The following is a 22,124-nucleotide window of genomic DNA, read 5'->3' on the forward strand; positions in this document are numbered from 1 at the left end:
TCTCTCTCTCTCTCTCTCTCTCTCTGTCTCCCTTTCTCTCATTGGATCTATTTGATAGGTTTAGACTTAACTTTAAGGAGACACTTTTCCCTGTGTGTGTGTGCGCGCGCACGCGTGCGTGTGTGTGTAGATTGAGCAGGTGAGTCAGCTAGCAGCATTGGTCCAGGCCCAGGTGGAGTATCACAGACAAGCTACAGAAATACTACAGCAGCTCTCCAGCAAGGTGCACGAGAGGTCAGTCACACACACACACACACACACACACACACACACACACACACACACACACACACACACACACACACACACACACACACACACACACACACACACACACACACACACACACACTAGGGCTGGGAAGGCATTTCCTCTGTGGTCTGTGGAGATCGTCTTCATTGTTAAACCTGCGCATGTCTTTCATGGTGTTGTGTAGTTGTAGTGCCACGCTACACACCTTCAATCCTGCCCTGTGTTTTATACGGACATTGTTGTGTCGTTTCCTGTGTGTTGACCTCTGACCTCTGTGTTGTCTCCAGGATTCGGGAGGCACAGGATAAACCCAGGAAGGAGTATGTTCCTAAACCCCGGATGGTCCTGGAGCTGCTCCCCCCCAGCGACAGCCACAATGAGGGGCTCAACACCGCCCCAGGCCCCGCCCGCTCCCCAGGCCCCGCCCACTCCCCAGGCCCCGCCCACTCCCCGGGCCCTGCCCACTCCCCAGGCCCCACCCACTCCCCAGGCCCCGCCCGCTCCCCAGGCCCCGCCCGCTCCCCAGGACCCGCACACACTCCTGGGCGCTCCCCTGGTGAGAACACACACAGATACACAAACACACACACACACACACACACACACACACACACAGATACACAAACACACAGACACACTTTTATTTATTTATTCCACCTTTATTTAACCAGGTAGGCCAGTTGAGAACAAGTTCTCATTTACAACTCTGACCTGGCCAAGATAAAGCAAAGCAGTGCGACACAAACAACAACACAGAGTTACACAGACACACACACACACACAGACAGACACACACACAGACATACACATCGGTTACACACACACACAGAGAGACAGACAGACACAGACAGACAGACAGACAGACAGACAGACAGACAGACAGACACACAGACACACACACAGACAGACACACACACAGACAGACACACACACACACAGACAGACATGACAGGACCAACCTGTACTACAGTATGAAAACTTAAACTAGTCTGTCTGTCTGTCTGTCTGTCTGTCTGTCTGTCTGTCTGTCTGTCTGTCTGTCTGACTCCCCGTCTCTCTCCCCGTCTCTCCCCCTCTCTCCCCCAGTTCCTATGGACCAGCCGTGCTGCCGGGCGCTGTATGACTTTGACCCGGAGAACGAGGGCGAGATGGGATTCAAGGAGGGCGACGTCATCACCCTAACCAATCAGATCGACGATAACTGGTACGAGGGCATGATCAACGGCAAATCAGGTTTCTTCCCCATCAACTACGTAGATATCCTGGTTCCACTTCCTCATTAGGCCGTACCCCCGCCCCCAACCAATCCACGCACCCCCCCCCCCACCTCTGCCTAGCCTAAGCCACGCCTTCTTCTCTTCTTCGCTTATGTGAGTGCAGCCGCTTTTCACAACTTTGAGGAACAAAAGACTACAGGATTCTGCTGACAGACGAAGAGGAGGAGGAGAGTAATAAAAGATGAAGAATCGTCTGCTTCATCCCCCTCAGTGGGATCAGTGTGCTTGCAGTGTTGAATGTCAGTATTACGAAGGGGATATGTGTAAAGATGGAGTCCTGTGTATACCAATGGAGGCTGCTGAGGGGAGGACGGCTCATAATAATGGCTGGAACAGAATAAATGGAACGGCATCGAACACATAACCCTCCTGGAGAGAAACCCTCCTGTAGGTTTTAACTCCAACCCTGTTCCTGGAGAGATACCCTCCTGTAGGTTTTTAACTCCAACCCTGTTCCTGGAGAGAGACCCTCCTGTAGGGTTTTAACTCCAACCCTGTTCCTGGAGAGAGACCCTCCTGTAGGGTTTTAACTCCAACCCTGTTCCTGGAGAGAGACCCTCCTGTAGGGTTTTAACTCCAACCCTGTTCCTGGAGAGAGACCCTCCTGTAGGGTTTTAACTCCAACCCTGTTCCTGGAGAACCACCCTCCTGTAGGTTTTAACTCCAACCCTGTTCCTGGAGAGAGACCCTCCTGTAGGTTTTAACTCCAACCCTGTTCCTGGAGAGATATCCTCCTGTAGGTTTTAACTCCAACCCTGTTCCTGGAGAGATACCCTCCTGTAGGTTTTAACTCCAACCCTGTTCCTGGAGAGAAACCCCCCTGTAGGTTTTAACTCCAACCCTGTTCCTGGAGAGAAACCATCCTGTAGGTTTTAACTCCAACCCTGTTCCTGGAGAGATATCCTCCTGTAGGTTTTAACTCCAACCTTGTTCCTGGAGAGATGCCCTCCTGTAGGTTTTAACCCCAACCCTGTTCCTGTAGAGATACCCTCCTGTAGGTTTTAACTCCAACCCTGTTCCTGGAGAGATGCCCTCCTGTAGGTTTTAACTCCAACCCTGTTCCTGGAGAGATACCCTCCTGTAGGTTTTAACTCCAACCTTGTTCCTGGAGAGATGCCCTCCTGTAGGTTTTAACTCCAACCCTGTTCCTGGAGAGATACCCTCCTGTAGGTTGAACTAACTAAGGACTGGTGGAAACAGTAGTGAGCTGGTTGAACTAACTAAAGACTGGTAGAAACAGTAGAGAGCTGGTTGAACTAACTAAAGACTGGTAGAAACAGTAGAGAGCTGGTTGAACTAACTAAAGACTGGTAGAAACAGTAGAGAGCTGGTTGAACTAACTAAAGACTGGTAGAAACAGTAGAGAGCTGGTTGAACTAACTAAAGACTGGTAGAAACAGAGTAGAGAGCTGGTTGAACTAACTAAAGACTGGTAGAAACAGTAGAGAGCTGGTTGAACTAACTAAAGACTGGTAGAAACAGTAGAGAGCTGGTTGAACTAACTAAAGACTGGTAGAAACAGTAGAGAGCTGGTTGAACTAACTAAAGACTGGTAGAAACAGTAGAGAGCTGGTTGAACTAACTAAAGACTGGTAGAAACAGAGTAGAGAGCTGGTTGAACTAACTAAAGACTGGTAGAAACAGAGTAGAGAGCTGGTTGAACTAACTAAAGACTGGTAGAAACAGAGTAGAGAGCTGGTTGAACTAACTAAAGACTGGTAGAAACAGTAGAGAGCTGGTTGAACTAACTAAAGACTGGTAGAAACAGTAGAGAGCTGGTTGAACTAACTAAAGACTGGTAGAAACAGAGTAGAGAGCTGGTTGTATAGACTGCAATAGATGGATCTTTATCCACTATATCTCTGGTTGTATAGACTGTAATCGGGTCCAATGTATTGCATGCTGGGACATTTAAGGTTTAGTGTTGACGTTTAAAAAGAGAATAGTATAATAATTGTGACATGATGACGATAGTGGTGAGGATGATGAGGACGAAGATGACGTCACAGATGTACATAGGCTTCTGTTGTGATCTTTCCTATATTATGTATGTTATACCTGTCAGACGTCACTAAACAGTTTTCTCTGTCACACGTCAATAAACAGCCCAGTGGTTGTAGCCGTCACAGACCCTCCACCCCAAAGCCTAGTGTTTTAAGAGCGTTGGGACAGTAACTGAAAGGTCGCTGTTTCGAAATCCCAGAGCTGGCAAGGTGGACAAATCTGCCGTTCTGCCCTGTTCTGCCAACAACTGCTTCCCCATGCGCCGATGACGTGGATTAAGGCAGCCCCCCGGCAACCCCCCAGATGGGTTAAATGCAGAAGACACATTTCAGTTGAAGGCATTCAGTTGTGCAACTGACTACGTACTCCCAAGGTATCCCCTCTTTCCCAAATGGTACTCTATTCCCTATATAGTACACTACTTTTAGTTGGAGGGACAGGAGGAGAGTAACTAGGCTGTGTCCGATTAGATCTGTAGGCTGACAGCCGTCCACTGGACATGTCCTCTGTTGAGACGAGAGACAACGTGACTTGAGATGGAGGGAAGCAAGTTGACAGTCAGATATCTCAACAATACAGCATTCTACCGTTACAGAGTAAAAGTCCCCGTTTCAGAGTAAAAGTCCCCTTCTTGTACAAGGTATGACGAGACAGAGCAGGCCTGTCTGTTTTACAAGGTCAGGTCTGCGTCTCAGATGGCACCCTATTACGCAGTGGCGGTTCTAGCTTGTATGGCTCCCTGGGCGAAGCCCCACTTCGGTGACCCCCCCCCTCATAAAGCCCCGTTCTGCTCCAACTGTCATTTTATTAAGACATTTGGAACACCACAAATAAATAATCACAACATTTAAAACTAAATAAATATACAAATATATACAAAAATAAGACTCATAAATATCAAAAAGAAGCAACAAAGACAAATACAAAAAAATTGTATTGATTTGGCACTCGAACATCAATACATTACCCCTCCCCCAACACTGTCAGCCAAGAGTCAAGACTACATTACCCATCCCCCAATACTGTCAACCAAGAGTCAAGACTACATTACCCATCCCCCATTACTGTCAACCAAGAGTCAAGACTACATTACCCATCCCCCAACACTGTCAACCAAGAGTCAAGACTAAACCAATTCACCTTGGTGGTGTGCAGACTGGTTGTATATTATTCTAAAAGATTTCGCACAAACCAGAGAAAAATGCAACAACACGTCTGTGAAACTATATATTCACAGTATTATAAATGAATTGTGGTTTATTTGGTAGCATTTCGTAGTGTGACTGATTTAACTAATTGCATTAGTACTGTACAAAGTTAGAGATGCGCTATTTGATAGATTCCCTCGCTCCTCCTACCTCGGGCTTCCAGTGGGGTGACCTGAGGTCAACCTACCTCCGTCCCCCTCCCCATCTCGTACTTCTGAGTGGGAGACCCGAGGTCAACCTACCTCCGCCCCCCTCCCCATCTCGTACTTCTGAGTGGGAGACCCGAGGTCAACCTACCTCCGCCCCCCTCCCCATCTTGTACTTCTGAGTGGGAGACCTTCCCAGGCCTGCCTAGCTCACAAACTATAATCAGGGCGCCCACTCCGACAAGGTTAATTGACCCACAGTCCCACACGGTGACATGATGTCATTGACGTGACGTGCTAATGAGCGATAGAATACCGATCGCGCAAATGTCACCATTCCAATTTTTTGGGGTGCCTCCCCCGGCAAGATGCCGCCCTGGACGGCTGCCCCATGTCGCCTATACCTAAATCCGCCACTGATATTACCTATGTAGCCACCAATTCCCTCAATGCCAATGCTGGACCTGTGCTCTCGCTCAGGTTCACGATATGGGTGATAAAGAAGTGTTTGGAGGAGCCTGAATAGAACCCTATTGGGAATAGGATGCCATTTTAATGCACACCCAGTCTGTTAAGCTCCTAATGAGATAGGCTGGGCTTTATACAGCTGTCTGCCTGCCTGTTGCCTGTCTGCCTGTCTGTCTGTCTGTCTGTCTGTCTGCCTGTCTGCCTGTCTGCCTGTCTGCCTGGTGCAATGGGATCACTACAGCGCTTTTATAAAACGTATGGAAAGAATTGTATTTATTTTTAATCAACGTTATGTAAATTAATTATTATAATTGCCTGTGTTACCACAAACAAAACAGCTATTAGTATTTATAAATATTGATGAGTATTGGATCATTCCTATATGCTGTAAATGTATTACTGAATGACGTATATACTGTACTTGCACACCCTTTGAAGAGCTGAGAGACTATCCATATTCAAGTTATTTGAAAGTACGTATGTGGTGTGTTTTCTTGTACATGATAAAGTATTGTTGTTTTTTTTCCACTATTGTAGGCACATCTTCCTCTGCTGTTGACTGTTACATACTGACGATGTTTATCGATGTTGTCATTGAAAGATAATGGCCCAGAACCACAGATAACTTTATTTATTTTTATTTTTATTTCACCTTTTATTTAACCATGTAGGTCAGTTGAGAACGAGTTCTCATTTACAACTGCGACCTGGCCAAGATAAAGCAAAGCAGTGTGACACAAACAACAACACAGAGTTACACATAAACAAAACATACAGTCAATAACACAATGGAAAAGTCTATGTACAGTGTGTGCAAATGAGGTAAGATTAGGGAGGTAAGGCAATAAATAGGCCATAGTTGCGAAATAATTACAATTTAGCATTAACACTGGAGTGATAGATGTGCAGAAGATGAATGTGCAAGTAGAGATACTGGGGTGCAAAAGAGCAAGAAGATAAGTAGCAATATGGGGATGAGGTAGTTGGGTGGGCTATTTACAGATGGGCTGTGTACAGGTGCAATGATCGGTATGCTGCTCTGACAGCTGATGTTTAAAGTTAGAGAGGGAGATGTAAGACTCCAGCTTCAGTGATTTTTGCAATTCGTTCCAGTCATTGGCAGCAGAGAACTGGAAGGAAAGGCGGCCAAAGGAGATGTTGGCTTTGGGGATGACCAGTGAGATATACCTGCTGGAGCGCGTGCTACGGGTGGGTGCTGCTATGGTGACCAGTGAGCTGAGATAAGGCGGGGCTTTACCTAGCAAAGACCTATAGATGACCTGGAGCCAGTGGGTTTGGCGACGAATATGTAGCGATGGCCAGCCAACGTGAGCATACAGGTCGCAGTGGTGGGTAGTATATGGGGCTTTGGTGACAAAACAGATGGCACTGTGATAGACTACATCCAATTTGCTGAGTGTTGGAGGCTATTTTGTAAATGACATCGCAAGTCAATGATCGGTAGGATAATCAGTTTAACGAGGGTATGTTTGGCAGCATGAGTGAAGGAGGCTTTGTTACGAAATAGGAAGCCGATTCTAGATTTAATTTTGGATTGGAGATGCTTAATGTGAGTCTGGAAGGAGAGTTTACAGTCTAACCAGACACCTAGGTATTTGTAGTTGTCCAAGTATTCTAAGTCAGAACCGTCCAGAGTAGTGATGCTGGACGGGCGGGCAGGTGCAGGCAGCGATCGGTTGAATAGCATGCATTTAGTTTTACTAGCATTTAAGAGCAGTTGGAGGCCACGGAAGGAGTGTTGTATGGCATTTTGGAGGCTTGTTAACACAGTGTCCAAAGAATGGCCAGATGTATACAGAATGGTGTCGTCTGCGTAGAGGTGGATCAGAGAATCACCAGCAGCAAGAGCAACATCATTGATGTATACAGAGAAAAGAGTCGGCCTGAGAATTGAACCCTGTGGCACCCCATTTGACACACTGAACTCTATCAGAGAAGGAGTTGGTGAACCAGGCGAGGCAGTCATTTGAGAAACCAAGGCTGTTGAGTCTCCCGATAAGAATGCAGTGATTGACAGAGTCGAAAGCCTTGGCCAGGTCGATGAATACGGCTTCACAGTAATGTCTCTTATCGATGGCGGTTATGATATTGTTTAAGATCTTGAGCGTGGCTGAAGTGCACCCATAACCAGTTCGGAAACCAGATTGCATAGCGGGGGAAGGTACGGTGGGATTCGAAATGCAGGGCAGGATGGATATCGGTCTGTAACTGTTTGGGTCTAGAGTGTCTCGCCCTTTGAAGAGGGGGATGACTGCGGCAGCTTTACAATCTTTAGGGATCTCAGACGATACGAAAGAGAGGTTGAACAGGGTAGTAATAGGGGTTGCAACAATTTCTGCGGATAATTTTAGAAAGAGAGGGTCCAGATTGTCTAGCCCAGCTGATTGGTGGGGATCCAGGTTTTGCAGCTCTTTCAGAACATCTGCTATCTGGATTTGGGTGAAGGAGCGTTATAATCTGAGCTAATGGCCCAGAACCGCAGATAACTCTGAGCATTATAATCTGAGTATGTATAGGTTGAGACAGCAGGTGTGGTAGAGAGAGAGAGTCCAAAACAGCAGGTACGGGACAAGGGAAGCACGTCCGGTGAACAGGTCAGGGTTCCCTAGCTGCAGGCAGAACAGTTGAAACTGGAGCAGCAGCACGACCAGGTGGACTGGGGACAGCCAGGAGTCATCAGGCCAGGTAGTGTTGAGGCATGATCCTAGGGCTCAGGTCCTCCGGTAGGGGAGGGAGAGAGGGAGAAAGAGAAAATTAGAGGGAGCATACTTAAATTCCCACAGGACACCAGATAAAACTGAATTACACGAGGTATAACAGACTGACCATAGCCCCCGGCACAATAGACTATTGCATCATAGATACTGGAGACTGAGACAGGGGTTGGGTCGGGGGACACTGTGGCCCCGTCCGACCAGCTTTAGAGAAATACACAGATTCGAAGTGGAGTCCGTAATTTGCTTTCTAATAATCATGATCTTTTCATTGAAAAAGTTCATGAATGTATCACTGCTGAAGTGAAAGCCATCCTCTCTTGGGGAATGCTGCTTTTTAGTTAGCTTTGCGACAGTATCAAAAATACATTTTGGATTGTTCTTATTCTCCTCAATTAGGTTGGAAAAATAGGATGATCGAGCAGCAGTGAGGGCTCTTCGATACTGCACGGTACTGTCTTTCCAAGCTAGTCGGACTTCCTGTTTGGTGGAGCGCCATTTCCGATCCAATTTTCTGGAAGCTTGATTGAGTGGGCTGCATAGTTTCATGACTAGCAGATCATACTTACTGTACGTACACCCTACAAACTGTATATACACCCTACAAACTGTATATACACCATACAAACTGTATATACACCATACAAACTGTATATACACCATACGTACTCTATAAACACCAAACATTGGTTGTTAAAGCAGTACTGGTATATATTTTCTTTCTGTGCTTTTTCCAGTGGTCTCACTGTGCTTTGGTGATGTAGTATTGGTGCTGCTGTGGTGGTGACATCATCACTAAGCGCCTGGCTGGAACCTACAGTGTAGATATTGTATTATTACCTCAGTGGTGTTGACTGGAGTCAAAATAGGGTGGTTTCTTTACTGCGAAGGAAAGGTGTGGGATCACTACGAGAAGCTCCCCAATAGGGTTTAGGGGTCACTAAGAGAAGCTCCCCAATAGGGTTTAGGGGTCGCTTACGCAATGGCACCTTATAGTAGTGCACTATATAGGGAATGGGCTCCCGAGTGGCACAACGGTCTAAGGCACTGCATCTCAGTGCAAGAGGTGTCACTACAATCCCTGGTTTGAATCCAGGCTGTAACACATCCGGGCCGTGTTTGGGAGTCCCCTTGGCGCGGCACAGAATTGGCCCAGTGTCGCCGGGGTAGGCCGTCATTGTAAATAAGAATTTGTTCTTAACTGACTTGCCTCGTTAAATAACTGTTAAATAAAGGTTACATTTTTATAAATAAATAGGACGTTACCCTGGTTTGTTGTTGGATGGGTGTTTTCCTCTGAAAACAGAACTGTTCTGTCATCGTGGGATAGAGGGAGGGGCGGGATATGAACCTTGCTGTGATGTTGCTGTTCATTTCCTGTGTTGGACCACCGTCCCATGTTGTGAATGTGTCTGTTGTGAGATGACTACAGTATAATTATGTGACTTATTAAAATAAACATTATGACACAAAAAAAAAATGGACAGGTGCTCTAGTGTCTTTCTTAAACTCACACAATATGTTGTTTGACTTACAGACGGCAGCTTTAAAACAGTGACGGCAGCTATAAACAACAGCAGGCTACAGTGATGCACAATGAATGGGACTTCGGGGGTAAAACAAGAGACTTGAAAAAGGTGTGAAGAAACTGGATAGAACACCAGAGCTGGTGAAAGTAATAAATCAGAATAATGGACCCCAGTAAAACATTAAAAGACAAGTGGTTTCATACCACAGTTTCATACCTTACAACTGGAGATAGTTCTAAATTCGTAATTCTACGGCTCCGACTCCAGACAGTTCCATAGTAGGTGAATTATTGTACTTTGTAATTTAAGGCCTGAGAAAGCGTCCGTAGTCATGCAAATTAAATAGCAACATCGTTACCGTGTGGTAACAACTGATAGTCCATCAACAATGCCGGCAACAAAGAACTTGAAATTAGATAATTATGTTCGATTCATTAAATACAGTAATAATAATAATAACGGTCAAATTCTCTCATAAATACCCAAGAAACAAACAGTCACGTGTCTATCCGTCGTAATTTATTTTAATTTTAAATGCATCACAAGTATTGTAAATGGTTATTTTCAGCTCAACAAGCTGCACTAGCAGGACTTCGTCAACAGGCCATGCATGTTTGGTTGCAGTGTGGGAACGCAACCACACGGGGCGCTGTTGAGTATTTCGTTTCACCGGGGTTTAGACTCAGCGCAAAAACCAAGCTATTCGCATTTGACCCACTTTCTGATTTGAACCAAAGGCTGCTCTTTCGCTCTTCCGATAGTTAGCTACAGCAGGCGGTAGAAACCAACACTTTCCAACCAGATCCGAGAGAGAAGAGGGGGAACATGGACATGAAAAAGAGAATTCACCTAGAACTGAGAAATAGGACGCCGTCGGATGTAAGTAACATTATATGATTTAGCTAGATCTGACTAACGTTACCTGTAGTTATCTAACTAGGTAACACCAAAGTTTACGGTGTGTGGAAGTCATGGCGAGCACATGGGGTCCTCTCATAAGAACAAGCCTACTACTAGAAATGTATATTCTTTACCACTTTACGTTTTCTCCGAATCAAAATTCTTGAGATAAATATGTATATTGTAAACTAGCTAGCAAACTGCATTTGATTCGTTGGTTTTGGAATCGCCAGCTTAAGTTAGCTGAATCACCAACGTTAACTGTACAACCAGACAAACCGGGTCCGTGAGGTAAACAGGAAAATGGCTAACAAAATGGCTAAGTAACTAAATATTTTACCCAAATAAAAAAAAACTTGTTGTATTTCTATATTGCAAGCCATCTGCTGCAGTTTTTATTTTATACATATGTATATTTTGTAACAACCAGGCTTAGTATCAAAGAAAAAGCCGTAATTAACATCAGCTAGCTATAGTAGTTAGCACACTGAACTTGACTGCGGTAGCCATTATTTGAGAACTCAACGTGTAAGGCGCGTAGTTAGCATGCTGGCTAACTAGTTAGCTACCAAGACAGCGAATCATCAGACCATTTTTCACCGGTTAAAAGCTACCAAATATTTAAAAAATTCGTCGACTGAAATGATATTAAATGTACATAGACATGAACCGTTTGAGGACACTTTAACCGGTTAAATATCGTTATTTAGTTGGCTATAGTAGCTGGCTAACAACGTGTATCTACTTTAGCTGGTCAAATAACGCTACATCACGTGTCCAGAGTTTACAAACAGTTCGGTTTCTAAGCATGGCTACGATTCACAGGCCAAATAAAATAACTTCGAAACACACAAACTTTTTAATATACTGGTAAAATATTCCAAATAACTAGCGTTACTACTGAAACAATATAATTTTTTATCTTTCTCCTCTCTCTCTTCTCCCCCTCTCTCTCTCTTCTCTCTCTCTCTCTCTTCTCCCCCTCTCTCTCTCTTCCTCCCCTCTCTCTCTCTTCCTCCCCTCTCTCTCTCTTCCTCCTCTCTCTCTCTCTTCCTCCTCTCTCTCTCTCTTCCTCCCCTCTCTCTCTCTCTCTTCCTCCCCTCTCTCTCTCTCTCTCTTCCTCCCCTCTCTCTCTCTCTCTTCCTGTGTTTATCTCCCAGGTTCAGGAGTTGGTCCTAGATAACTGCCGGTCCAACGAGGGGAAGATGGAGGGCGTAACGGAGGAGTTTGAGAACCTGGAACTGTTGAGCCTCATCAACGTCGGCCTCATCAACGTCTCAAACATACCCAAATTGGGGAAATTAAAAAAGGTACAACCACAATGGGGTTTGTGTCCCAAAATGGCACCCTGTTTACAGTGCACTACATCTCCATACCCAAACTGGAAAAAGGGAGCTAGTCTGCACACTAGGTCTCACTGCCTTAGTACCGTTTTTTTTTATAAATAAAGTTGCATCACAGTAACCCAGCATGAATCTACAATAGTAGGTTATTTCATTTTTTAACTGAAAGTTGTGCCATGTGGTGCTGAATAATGTGTTTCCTACCCTCAGCTGGAAGGTATATAAAGGTTATATAAAATCAAACAAAATTCAAGTTGTTAATTTGACATCTAAAATCACACGTGGATCTATTAGACTTTAGTATTGCATTGGGGGCATAGTTATTTCACTGTGCCCCCAATGCATTGGTGTATCGTCTACTCAGTGACACCCAGACCTGATTTCTTCTTCTGTAGTTGGAGCTGAGTGACAACAGGATATCTGGTGGTTTGGAGGTGCTGGCTGAGAGGCTGGTCAACCTCACACACCTCAACCTCTCTGGGAACAAGTTCAAGGACATCAGCACACTGGAACCACTGGTGAATAAGACTGTGGCTGTTCTATAAGACTAATAGCTGGGAGTCCGATTGGTTATAACTTGAAATGAGACCGTTTCCGCTCTTCATATGTCTTGTAACTGTGAATACGTCAGTTGTAGTTTGTGAATAACTGTCATAATCTCTCCGCCATTTTAGAAAAAACTTCCCGTATTGAAGTCTCTGGACCTCTTTAACTGTGAGGTCACCAACCTGGGAGACTACAGAGAGAGCATCTTCAAGCTCCTCCCACAGCTCACGTACCTGGATGGCTACGATATCGAAGACTGCGAGGCCTCCGACTCGGACGGCGAGGGAGACGGGGTCGACGACGACGACGATGAAGGTAAAACTTGCTGAAGTGGAACTTAAATCCGATTAGAAATAGCCATTTCCGGGGTTGACAAATGAGCAGAACATCAAGGGACACCATATAATAGCCCAAAAAAATCTGTAATTTGTGTCGGGAAAAGCAGATGAATGGACACGGTCACTTGAATCTGGCTCGGCAGATGAATGGATCTGTTTGATTATTACTCTTTATGAAGATGGTGAATGCCCTGGTCAAAAGTAGTACCCTATCTAGGGGTCCGTTTCAGACATATCCAACTAATTGAAATGGTACTTGACTGAGCTGATGTTGTCTCTGGTCTGTCCTGTAGAACACAGGGGGAGGATAGTGGGTCTAATGTTGTCTCTGGTCTGTCCTGTGAAAAAGAGGGAGAGTCTGAGGAGGACTTTGATGAGGAGGAGGATGATGATGAAGAGGTCATTGCAGAGGAAGATGACGACAGTGCGGAGAGTGAAGAGGTAAGATCCTGCCCATGGAGGTGGCAATTTTTGTATAATTTTCAGTGCAGCCCTCCGGAACTGGTTAAAGACCGACCGCACCCCCTGAAAAACAGTCAGGGGTAACAGAATGCCGAGGACTTTAACAATATTCTAAAAGTAGGCCTGACTCTAAATACAGCCTCTGCTGACACCTAGAGTTTCTTATATAAACGCCATATCGTTTCGCAAAGCATCAACAAGTTAGCGCGCTAACGTTAGCGTGCTAACGTTAGCGTAACCCTGAAACGACACTGCGGGCGCTAGCTTAACCCTGAAACGACACTGCGGGCGCTAGCTTAACCCTGAAACGACACTGCGGGCGCTAGCTTAACCCTGAAACGACACTGCGGGCGCTAGCTTAACCCTGAAACGACACTGCGGGCGCTAGCTTAACCCTGAAACGACACTGCGGGCGCTAGCTTAACCCTGAAACGACACTGCGGGCGCTAGCTTGACCCTGAAACGACACTGCGGGCGCTAGCTTAACCCTGAAACGACACTGCGGGCGCTAGCTTAACCCTGAAACGACACTGCGGGCGCTAGCTTAACCCTGAAACGACACTGCGGGCGCTAGCTTAACCCTGAAACGACACTGCGGGCGCTAGCTTAACCCTGAAACGACACTGCGGGCGCTAGCTTAACCCTGAAACGACACTGCGGGCGCTAGCTTAACCCTGAAACGACACTGCGGGCGCTAGCTTAACCCTGAAACGACACTGCGGGCGCTAGCTTAACCCTGAAACGACACTGCGGGCGCTAGCTTAACCCTGAAACGACACTGCGGGCGCTAGCTTAACCCTGAAACGACACTGCGGGCGCTAGCTTAACCCTGAAACGACACTGCGGGCGCTAGCTTGACGCTGAAACGACACTGCGGACGCTAGCTTGACGCTGAAACGACACTGCGGACGCTAGCTTAAGTCTTAAACGACACTGCGGACGCTAGCTTGACCCTGAAACGACACTGCGGACGCTAGCTTGACCCTGAAACGACACTGCGGACGCTAGCTTGACCCTGAAACGACACTGCGGACGCTAGCTTGACCCTGAAACGACACTGCGGGCGCTAGCTTGACCCTGAAACGACACTGCGGACGCTAGCTTGACCCTGAAACGACACTGCGGGCGCTAGCTTGACCCTGAAACGACACTGCGGGCGCTAGCTTGACCCTGAAACGACACTGCGGGCGCTAGCTTGACCCTGAAACGACACTGCGGGCGCTAGCTTGACCCTGAAACGACACTGCGGGCGCTAGCTTGACCCTGAAACGACACTGCGGGCGCTAGCTTGACCCTGAAACGACACTGCGGGCGCTAGCTTAACCCTGAAACGACACTGCGGGCGCTAGCTTAACCCTGAAACGACACTGCGGGCGCTAGCTTGACGCTGAAACGACACTGCGGACACTAGCTTAAGTCTTAAACGACACTGCGGACGCTAGCTTAACCCTGAAACGACACTGCGGGCGCTAGCTTAACCCTGAAACGACACTGCGGGCGCTAGCTTAACCCTGAAACGACACTGCGGGCGCTAGCTTAACCCTGAAACGACACTGCGGGCGCTAGCTTGACGCTGAAACGACACTGCGGACGCTAGCTTAAGTCTTAAACGACACTGCGGACGCTAGCTTGACCCTGAAACGACACTGCGGACGCTAGCTTGACCCTGAAACGACACTGCGGACGCTAGCTTGACCCTGAAACGACACTGCGGGCGCTAGCTTGACCCTGAAACGACACTGCGGGCGCTAGCTTAACCCTGAAACGACACTGCGGGCGCTAGCTTAACCCTGAAACGACACTGCGGGCGCTAGCTTAACCCTGAAACGACACTGCGGGCGCTAGCTTAACCCTGAAACGACACTGCGGGCGCTAGCTTAACCCTGAAACGACACTGCGGGCGCTAGCTTGACGCTGAAACGACACTGCGGACGCTAGCTTAAGTCTTAAACGACACTGCGGACGCTAGCTTGACCCTGAAACGACACTGCGGACGCTAGCTTGACCCTGAAACGACACTGCGGACGCTAGCTTAACCCTGAAACGACACTGCGGGCGCTAGCTTAACCCTGAAACGACACTGCGGGCGCTAGCTTGACGCTGAAACGACACTGCGGACGCTAGCTTAAGTCTTAAACGACACTGCGGACGCTAGCTTGACCCTGAAACGACACTGCGGACGCTAGCTTGACCCTGAAACGACACTGCGGACGCTAGCTTGACCCTGAAACGACACTGCGGGCGCTAGCTTGACCCTGAAACGACACTGCGGACGCTAGCTTAACCCTGAAACGACACTGCGGGCGCTAGCTTAACCCTGAAACGACACTGCGGGCGCTAGCTTAACCCTGAAACGACACTGCGGGCGCTAGCTTAACCCTGAAACGACACTGCGGACGCTAGCTTAACCCTGAAACGACACTGCGGGCGCTAGCTTAACCCTGAAACGACACTGCGGGCGCTAGCTTGACGCTGAAACGACACTGCGGACGCTAGCTTGACGCTGAAACGACACTGCGGACGCTAGCTTAAGTCTTAAACGACACTGCGGACGCTAGCTTGACCCTGAAACGACACTGCGGGCGCTAGCTTAACCCTGAAACGACACTGCGGGCGCTAGCTTGACGCTGAAACGACACTGCGGACGCTAGCTTGACGCTGAAACGACACTGCGGACGCTAGCTTAAGTCTTAAACGACACTGCGGACGCTAGCTTGACCCTGAAACGACACTGCGGACGCTAGCTTGACCCTGAAACGACACTGCGGACGCTAGCTTGACCCTGAAACGACACTGCGGACGCTAGCTTGACCCTGAAACGACACTGCGGGCGCTAGCTTGACCCTGAAACGACACTGCGGGCGCTAGCTTGACCCTGAAACGACACTGCGGGCGCTAGCTTGACCCTGAAACGACACTGCGGGCGCTAGCTTGACCCTGAAACGACACTGCGGGCGCTAGCTTGACCCTGAAACGACACTGCGGGCGCTAGCTTGACCCTGAAACGACACTGCGGGCGCTAGCTTGACCCTGAAACGACACTGCGGGCGCTAGCTTGACCCTGAAACGACACTGCGGGCGCTAGCTTAACCCTGAAACGACACTGCGGGCGCTAGCTTAACCCTGAAACGACACTGCGGGCGCTAGCTTAACCCTGAAACGACACTGCGGGCGCTAGCTTAACCCTGAAACGACACTGCGGGCGCTAGCTTGACGCTGAAACGACACTGCGGACACTAGCTTAAGTCTTAAACGACACTGCGGACGCTAGCTTGACCCTGAAACGACACTGCGGACGCTAGCTTGACCCTGAAACGACACTGCGGACGCTAGCTTGACCCTGAAGCGACACTGCGGGCGCTAGCTTGACCCTGAAACGACACTGCGGGCGCTAGCTTAACCCTGAAACGACACTGCGGGCGCTAGCTTAACCCTGAAACGACACTGCGGGCGCTAGCTTAACCCTGAAACGACACTGCGGGCGCTAGCTTAACCCTGAAACGACACTGCGGGCGCTAGCTTGACGCTGAAACGACACTGCGGACGCTAGCTTAAGTCTTAAACGACACTGCGGACGCTAGCTTGACCCTGAAACGACACTGCGGACGCTAGCTTGACCCTGAAACGACACTGCGGACGCTAGCTTGACCCTGAAACGACACTGCGGGCGCTAGCTTGACCCTGAAACGACACTGCGGGCGCTAGCTTAACCCTGAAACGACACTGCGGGCGCTAGCTTAACCCTGAAACGACACTGCGGGCGCTAGCTTAACCCTGAAACGACACTGCGGGCGCTAGCTTAACCCTGAAACGACACTGCGGGCGCTAGCTTAACCCTGAAACGACACTGCGGGCGCTAGCTTGACGCTGAAACGACACTGCGGACGCTAGCTTAAGTCTTAAACGACACTGCGGACGCTAGCTTGACCCTGAAACGACACTGCGGACGCTAGCTTGACCCTGAAACGACACTGCGGACGCTAGCTTAACCCTGAAACGACACTGCGGGCGCTAGCTTAACCCTGAAACGACACTGCGGGCGCTAGCTTGACGCTGAAACGACACTGCGGACGCTAGCTTAAGTCTTAAACGACACTGCGGACGCTAGCTTGACCCTGAAACGACACTGCGGACGCTAGCTTGACCCTGAAACGACACTGCGGACGCTAGCTTGACCCTGAAACGACACTGCGGGCGCTAGCTTGACCCTGAAACGACACTGCGGACGCTAGCTTGACCCTGAAACGACACTGCGGGCGCTAGCTTAACCCTGAAACGACACTGCGGACGGGTGTTCGTTGTACTAACTGTTTCTCTCTCTAGGATGGGGAGGTGAACGGAGATATCGATGATGATGATGACGACGACGAAGATGATGGTTAGTAGCGTTATCCAATCACAGGTCTAGTGTTGGTCTATTTAGGTCTGGTGTAGCTCTATTCTGGTCTAGTGTAGCTCTATTCTGGTCTAGTGTGGCTCTATTCTGGTCTAGTGTAGCTCTATTCTGGTCTAGTGTAGCTCTATTCTGGTCTAGTGTGGCTCTATTCTGGTCTAGTGTAGCTCTATTCTGGTCTAGTGTGGCTCTATTCTGGTCTAGTGTAGCTCTATTCTGGTCTAGTGTAGCTCTATTCTGGTCTAGTGTAGCTCTATTCTGGTCTAGTGTAGCTCTATTCTGGTCTAGTGTGGCTCTATTCTGGTCTAGTGTGGCTCTATTCTGGTCTAGTGTAGCTCTATTCTGGTCTAGTGTGGCTCTATTCTGGTCTAGTGTAGCTCTATTCTGGTCTAGTGTGGCTCTATTCTGGTCTAGTGTAGCTCTATTCTGGTCTAGTGTAGCTCTATTCTGGTCTAGTGTAGCTCTATTCTGGTCTAGTGTGGCTCTATTCTGGTCTAGTGTGGCTCTATTCTGGTCTAGTGTGGCTCTATTCTGGTCTAGTGTGGCTCTATTCTGGTCTAGTGTGGCTCTATTCTGGTCTAGTGTGGCTCTATTCTGGTCTAGTGTGGCTCTATTCTGGTCTAGTGTGGCTCTATTCTGGTCTAGTGTGGCTCTATTCTGGTCTAGTGTAGCTCTATTCTGGTCTAGTGTGGCTCTATTCTGGTCTAGTGTGGCTCTATTCTGGTCTAGTGTGGCTCTATTCTGGTCTAGTGTGGCTCTATTCTGGTCTAGTGTGGCTCTATTCTGGTCTAGTGTGGCTCTATTCTGGTCTAGTGTGGCTCTATTCTGGTCTAGTGTGGCTCTATTCTGGTCTAGTGTAGCTCTATTCTGGTCTAGTGTAGCTCTATTCTGGTCTAGTGTGGCTCTATTCTGGTCTAGTGTGGCTCTATTCTGGTCTAGTGTGGCTCTATTCTGGTCTAGTGTGGCTCTATTCTGGTCTAGTGTGGCTCTATTCTGGTCTAGTGTGGCTCTATTCTGGTCTAGTGTGGCTCTATTCTGGTCTAGTGTAGCTCTATTCTGGTCTAGTGTAGCTCTATTCTGGTCTAGTGTGGCTCTATTCCGGTCTAGTGTGGCTCTATTCTGGTCTAGTGTGGCTCTATTCTGGTCTAGTGTTTTAAAGGCTGTGATCCCCTGGTCTAAGTAGTGCACTACATAAGGTCTTTAGGGACACAGACATCACGTTCTTCTGTTTGGTGCCCGTGTCTAAATGTCGTCTTCTCTTTCTTCTCTAGATGAGGATGACTCTCCAGCGAAAGGAGAGAAGAGGAAGAGGGATCCTGAGGATGATGACGATGATGAAGATTCCGTGTCCCCCCCACCACCCCTCAATGTCTGATACCTCCCCTCCATCCCTCAATACCTCTACCTCCCCTCCATCCCTCAATACCTCTACCTCCCCTCCATCCCTCAATACCTCTACCTCCCCTCCATCCCTCAATACCTCTACCTCCCCTCCATCCCTCAATACCTCTACCTCCCCTCCATCCCTCAATACCTCTACCTCCCCTCCATCCCTCAATACCTCTACCTCCCCTCCATCCCTCAATACCTCTACCTCCCCTCCATCCCTCAATACCTCTACCTCCCCTCCATCCCTCAGTATCTCTGATACCTCCCCTCCATCCCTCAGTATCGCTGATACCTCCCCTCCATCCCTCAATACCTCTACCTCCCCTCCATCCCTCAGTATCGCTGATACCTCCCCTTTACCCCCTCAATACCTCTGATACCTCCCCTCCATCCCTCAGTATCTCTGATACCTCCCCTCCATCCCTCAGTATCGCTGATACCTCCCCTCCATCCCTCAATACCTCTACCTCCCCTCCATCCCTCAGTATCGCTGATACCTCCCCTTTACCCCCTCAATACCTCTGATACCTCCCCTCCATCCCTCAATACCTCTACCTCCCCCCTCAGTATCTCTGATACCTCCCCTTTACCCCCTCAATACCTCTGATACCTCCCCTTTACCCCCTCAATACCTCTACCTCCCCTTCACCCCCTCAATACCTCTACCTCCCCTCCATCCCTCAATACCTCTACCTCCCCTCCATCCCTCAATACCTCTACCTCCCCTCCACCCCTCAGTATCTCTGATACCTCCCCTCCATCCCTCAATACCTCTACCTCCCCTCCATCCCTCAATACCTCTACCTCCCCTCCATCCCTCAATACCTCTGATACCTCCCCTTCACCCCTCAATATCTCTGATACCTCCCCTTTACCCCCTCAATACCTCTACCTCCCCTCCACCCCTCAGTATCTCTGATACCTCCCCTTCACCCCTCAATACCTCCCCTTTACCCCCTCAATACCTCTACCTCCCCTTCACCCCCTCAATACCTCCCCTCCATCCCTCAGTATCTCTGATACCTCCCCTCAATACCTCTACCTCCCCTTCACCCCCTCAATATCTCTGATACGTATCCACTAATGTTCTCTTAATTTTTTTGCTGATTGAAAACTTGAACTTTGTGAAAATTCTGTTCAACTTCCATGGTGTGTTTACTGTGAACACTGAGGCTTTAAGTTAGCCGCTGTAGCCTACTTGGCAACAGTTACAAATCTATTTGATCATAATGTAGGTCTACCAGAGTGGCCTACCATCAAAAACAAGGGGGAAAAGGCATCCCATAACATTTTAACATGGAAATAGCTGTTCTGTCATTCAGACAGTAGCAGCCAACGTGTGGTGTTCAATGTAGATCTACATTCCATGAGACTTTAGTGGATAAAAACAGGAGGGGACTGAAAATGTCATGTTTGAGGCAAGAAACTATTTTACAAAATAAAATCCATCGTTATTCCCATACCAATATTACAGAGAATCAGACAAATAATGCTAGCATCTGCCTATTGGTTACTGAGCTTATTCAAGCCCGTCTCAAAATACAACACTGTCCCTTTAAGACAAACAGGGCTAATAACTAACTAGCAAAGGATATGAACAATGTGTTCACACGTGGATTCCTGTAGCTTTCTTTAATCCCAAAACAAGCCGTCGACTCAACCTCCGCTGTAAACACAGTCCAAGGTAAATGTCACAGAGCCATATATGGCAACGGTCTATTTGCATATAGGCCTAGTTTTGTTTTTGTTTCGGTATGTTTTACTGAAAGTGGCTAATAATTGCGTTGATTCGGTCACAATTCCTCCCCCGTCACCTCAGTATCTCAGATACCCCTCTTTGCCTTCTGTTGCCCCCTCCCCCCTACTTGCCTGTCTCTGCCCTTTCCCCCAAATCCCTCCAGCCAACCTAGGATGTCCCGAATAGTACCCTAGTCCCTATATAGTGCACTACTTTTGACCAGGGCCCAAAGCCCTGAACTCATCAGAAAAGCCCTGTGGGCCCTGGTCAACAGTAGTGCACTATATATAGGGAATAGTGTCCCATTCTGATGACGTGGACACACACACACGCCCCCTTTGAGTTGTCCTGTTGTCCTCACCGCGCAGCATTCCGTGACATCACCAGGTGGTGGGAGGGGCTCTCTGTGACATCATCAATGATATCACCGCCTGGCGGTTCCGTGATGTCATCAACTCCTTCAGAGCTCTCGTCTGTTAACGACCTCATCGCCCGGACAACCAACCACCCACTTTTCCCAAACAAGGGGAACAACTCCCCCCCAACAGTGCCTGTGTACCAAATGGCACCCTATTGGCTATTTTGTGCACGCACTACTTTTGGTTAGGGCCCGTGTAGGTCTCTTTAGTGCACTATATAGGGAATAAGGGGCCATGTAGTACATAACCAGAGCTTTTAAAATATTTTTTCAGAAGACTTTGTTGTTTTTTCTTAATTTTTTTGTTTGTTGTTGCTGTCTGTCTCCTCCCTCCCTTGTGTTTTGGGTTGGACCGGAGCTAGAAGACACACCCTATCCCCTACGTAGTGCACTACTCTATGGGCCCTGGTCAAAGTAGTGCACTACGTAGGGTACCACTGGGGATGCAAGCCTCCTAGTTGTGGCTGTGTTTTTACTTTCTGTAAGTTAAGACAAAATGTACAAAAATTTACTTTGTAAATAAAATCTTAACATTTTCCTCCTTGCTCTTGTATGTCCTTTCAATTTGTTTTGTGTGTTTTTATATCGTTGTCTACCGACATTCTAACTAACCGCTTTGCCATGAACTAACTAAATTTTTGCTGATGTTTTATAGAGTACAGAACTATTTTCTGTGTTGGCAGGGTCTTGTACTTTTGTTTCTCGCCCAGAACCAGTTGGAGGGGGGGGGGGAACAGACATTAAAACTGGTTGTTAAACATCTCAAGACCCCCAGCTGTTCCAGGTATACACTATATATACAAAAGTATGTGGACACCCCTTCAAATTAGTGCATTACGCTATTTCAGCCACAACCGTTGCTGACAGGTGTATAAAATCAAGCAGCCATGCAATCTCCATAGACAAACATTGGCAGTAGAATGGCCTTACTGAAGACCTCGGTGACTTTTAACGGGACACTGTCATAGGATGCCACCT

The 22,124-nt window shown here is 48.0% G+C and overlaps 2 protein-coding genes across 2 annotated transcripts in view; both read left to right on the forward strand.

Moving 5' to 3' along the window:
- The window catches only part of LOC139534752 (endophilin-A1-like), a 30,466-nt gene extending 20,896 nt beyond the window's left edge, over nt 1-9,570 (forward strand). Inside the window, exons 8-10 of the mRNA XM_071334173.1 lie at nt 131-234; nt 540-808; nt 1,339-9,570. Coding sequence (XP_071190274.1) covers nt 131-234; nt 540-808; nt 1,339-1,535 — 570 coding nt within the window. The 3' untranslated portion in view covers nt 1,536-9,570. The remainder of the gene's footprint in view (nt 1-130; nt 235-539; nt 809-1,338) is intronic.
- Nucleotides 9,571-10,292: 722 nt separating this feature from the next.
- LOC139534753 (acidic leucine-rich nuclear phosphoprotein 32 family member D-like) lies at nt 10,293-21,684 on the forward strand. Its single transcript, XM_071334174.1, has 7 exons — nt 10,293-10,498; nt 11,680-11,829; nt 12,258-12,380; nt 12,537-12,723; nt 13,096-13,187; nt 17,532-17,586; nt 18,873-21,684. Exons 1-7 carry the CDS (start codon nt 10,445-10,447, stop codon nt 18,974-18,976), a joined length of 765 nt encoding a protein of 254 aa, XP_071190275.1. The 5' UTR covers nt 10,293-10,444; the 3' UTR covers nt 18,977-21,684.
- Nucleotides 21,685-22,124: the final 440 nt, after the last annotated feature.

This window comes from Salvelinus alpinus, chromosome 11 (genome assembly GCF_045679555.1).
Source record: "Salvelinus alpinus chromosome 11, SLU_Salpinus.1, whole genome shotgun sequence".
Taxonomy (NCBI): domain Eukaryota; kingdom Metazoa; phylum Chordata; class Actinopteri; order Salmoniformes; family Salmonidae; genus Salvelinus; species Salvelinus alpinus.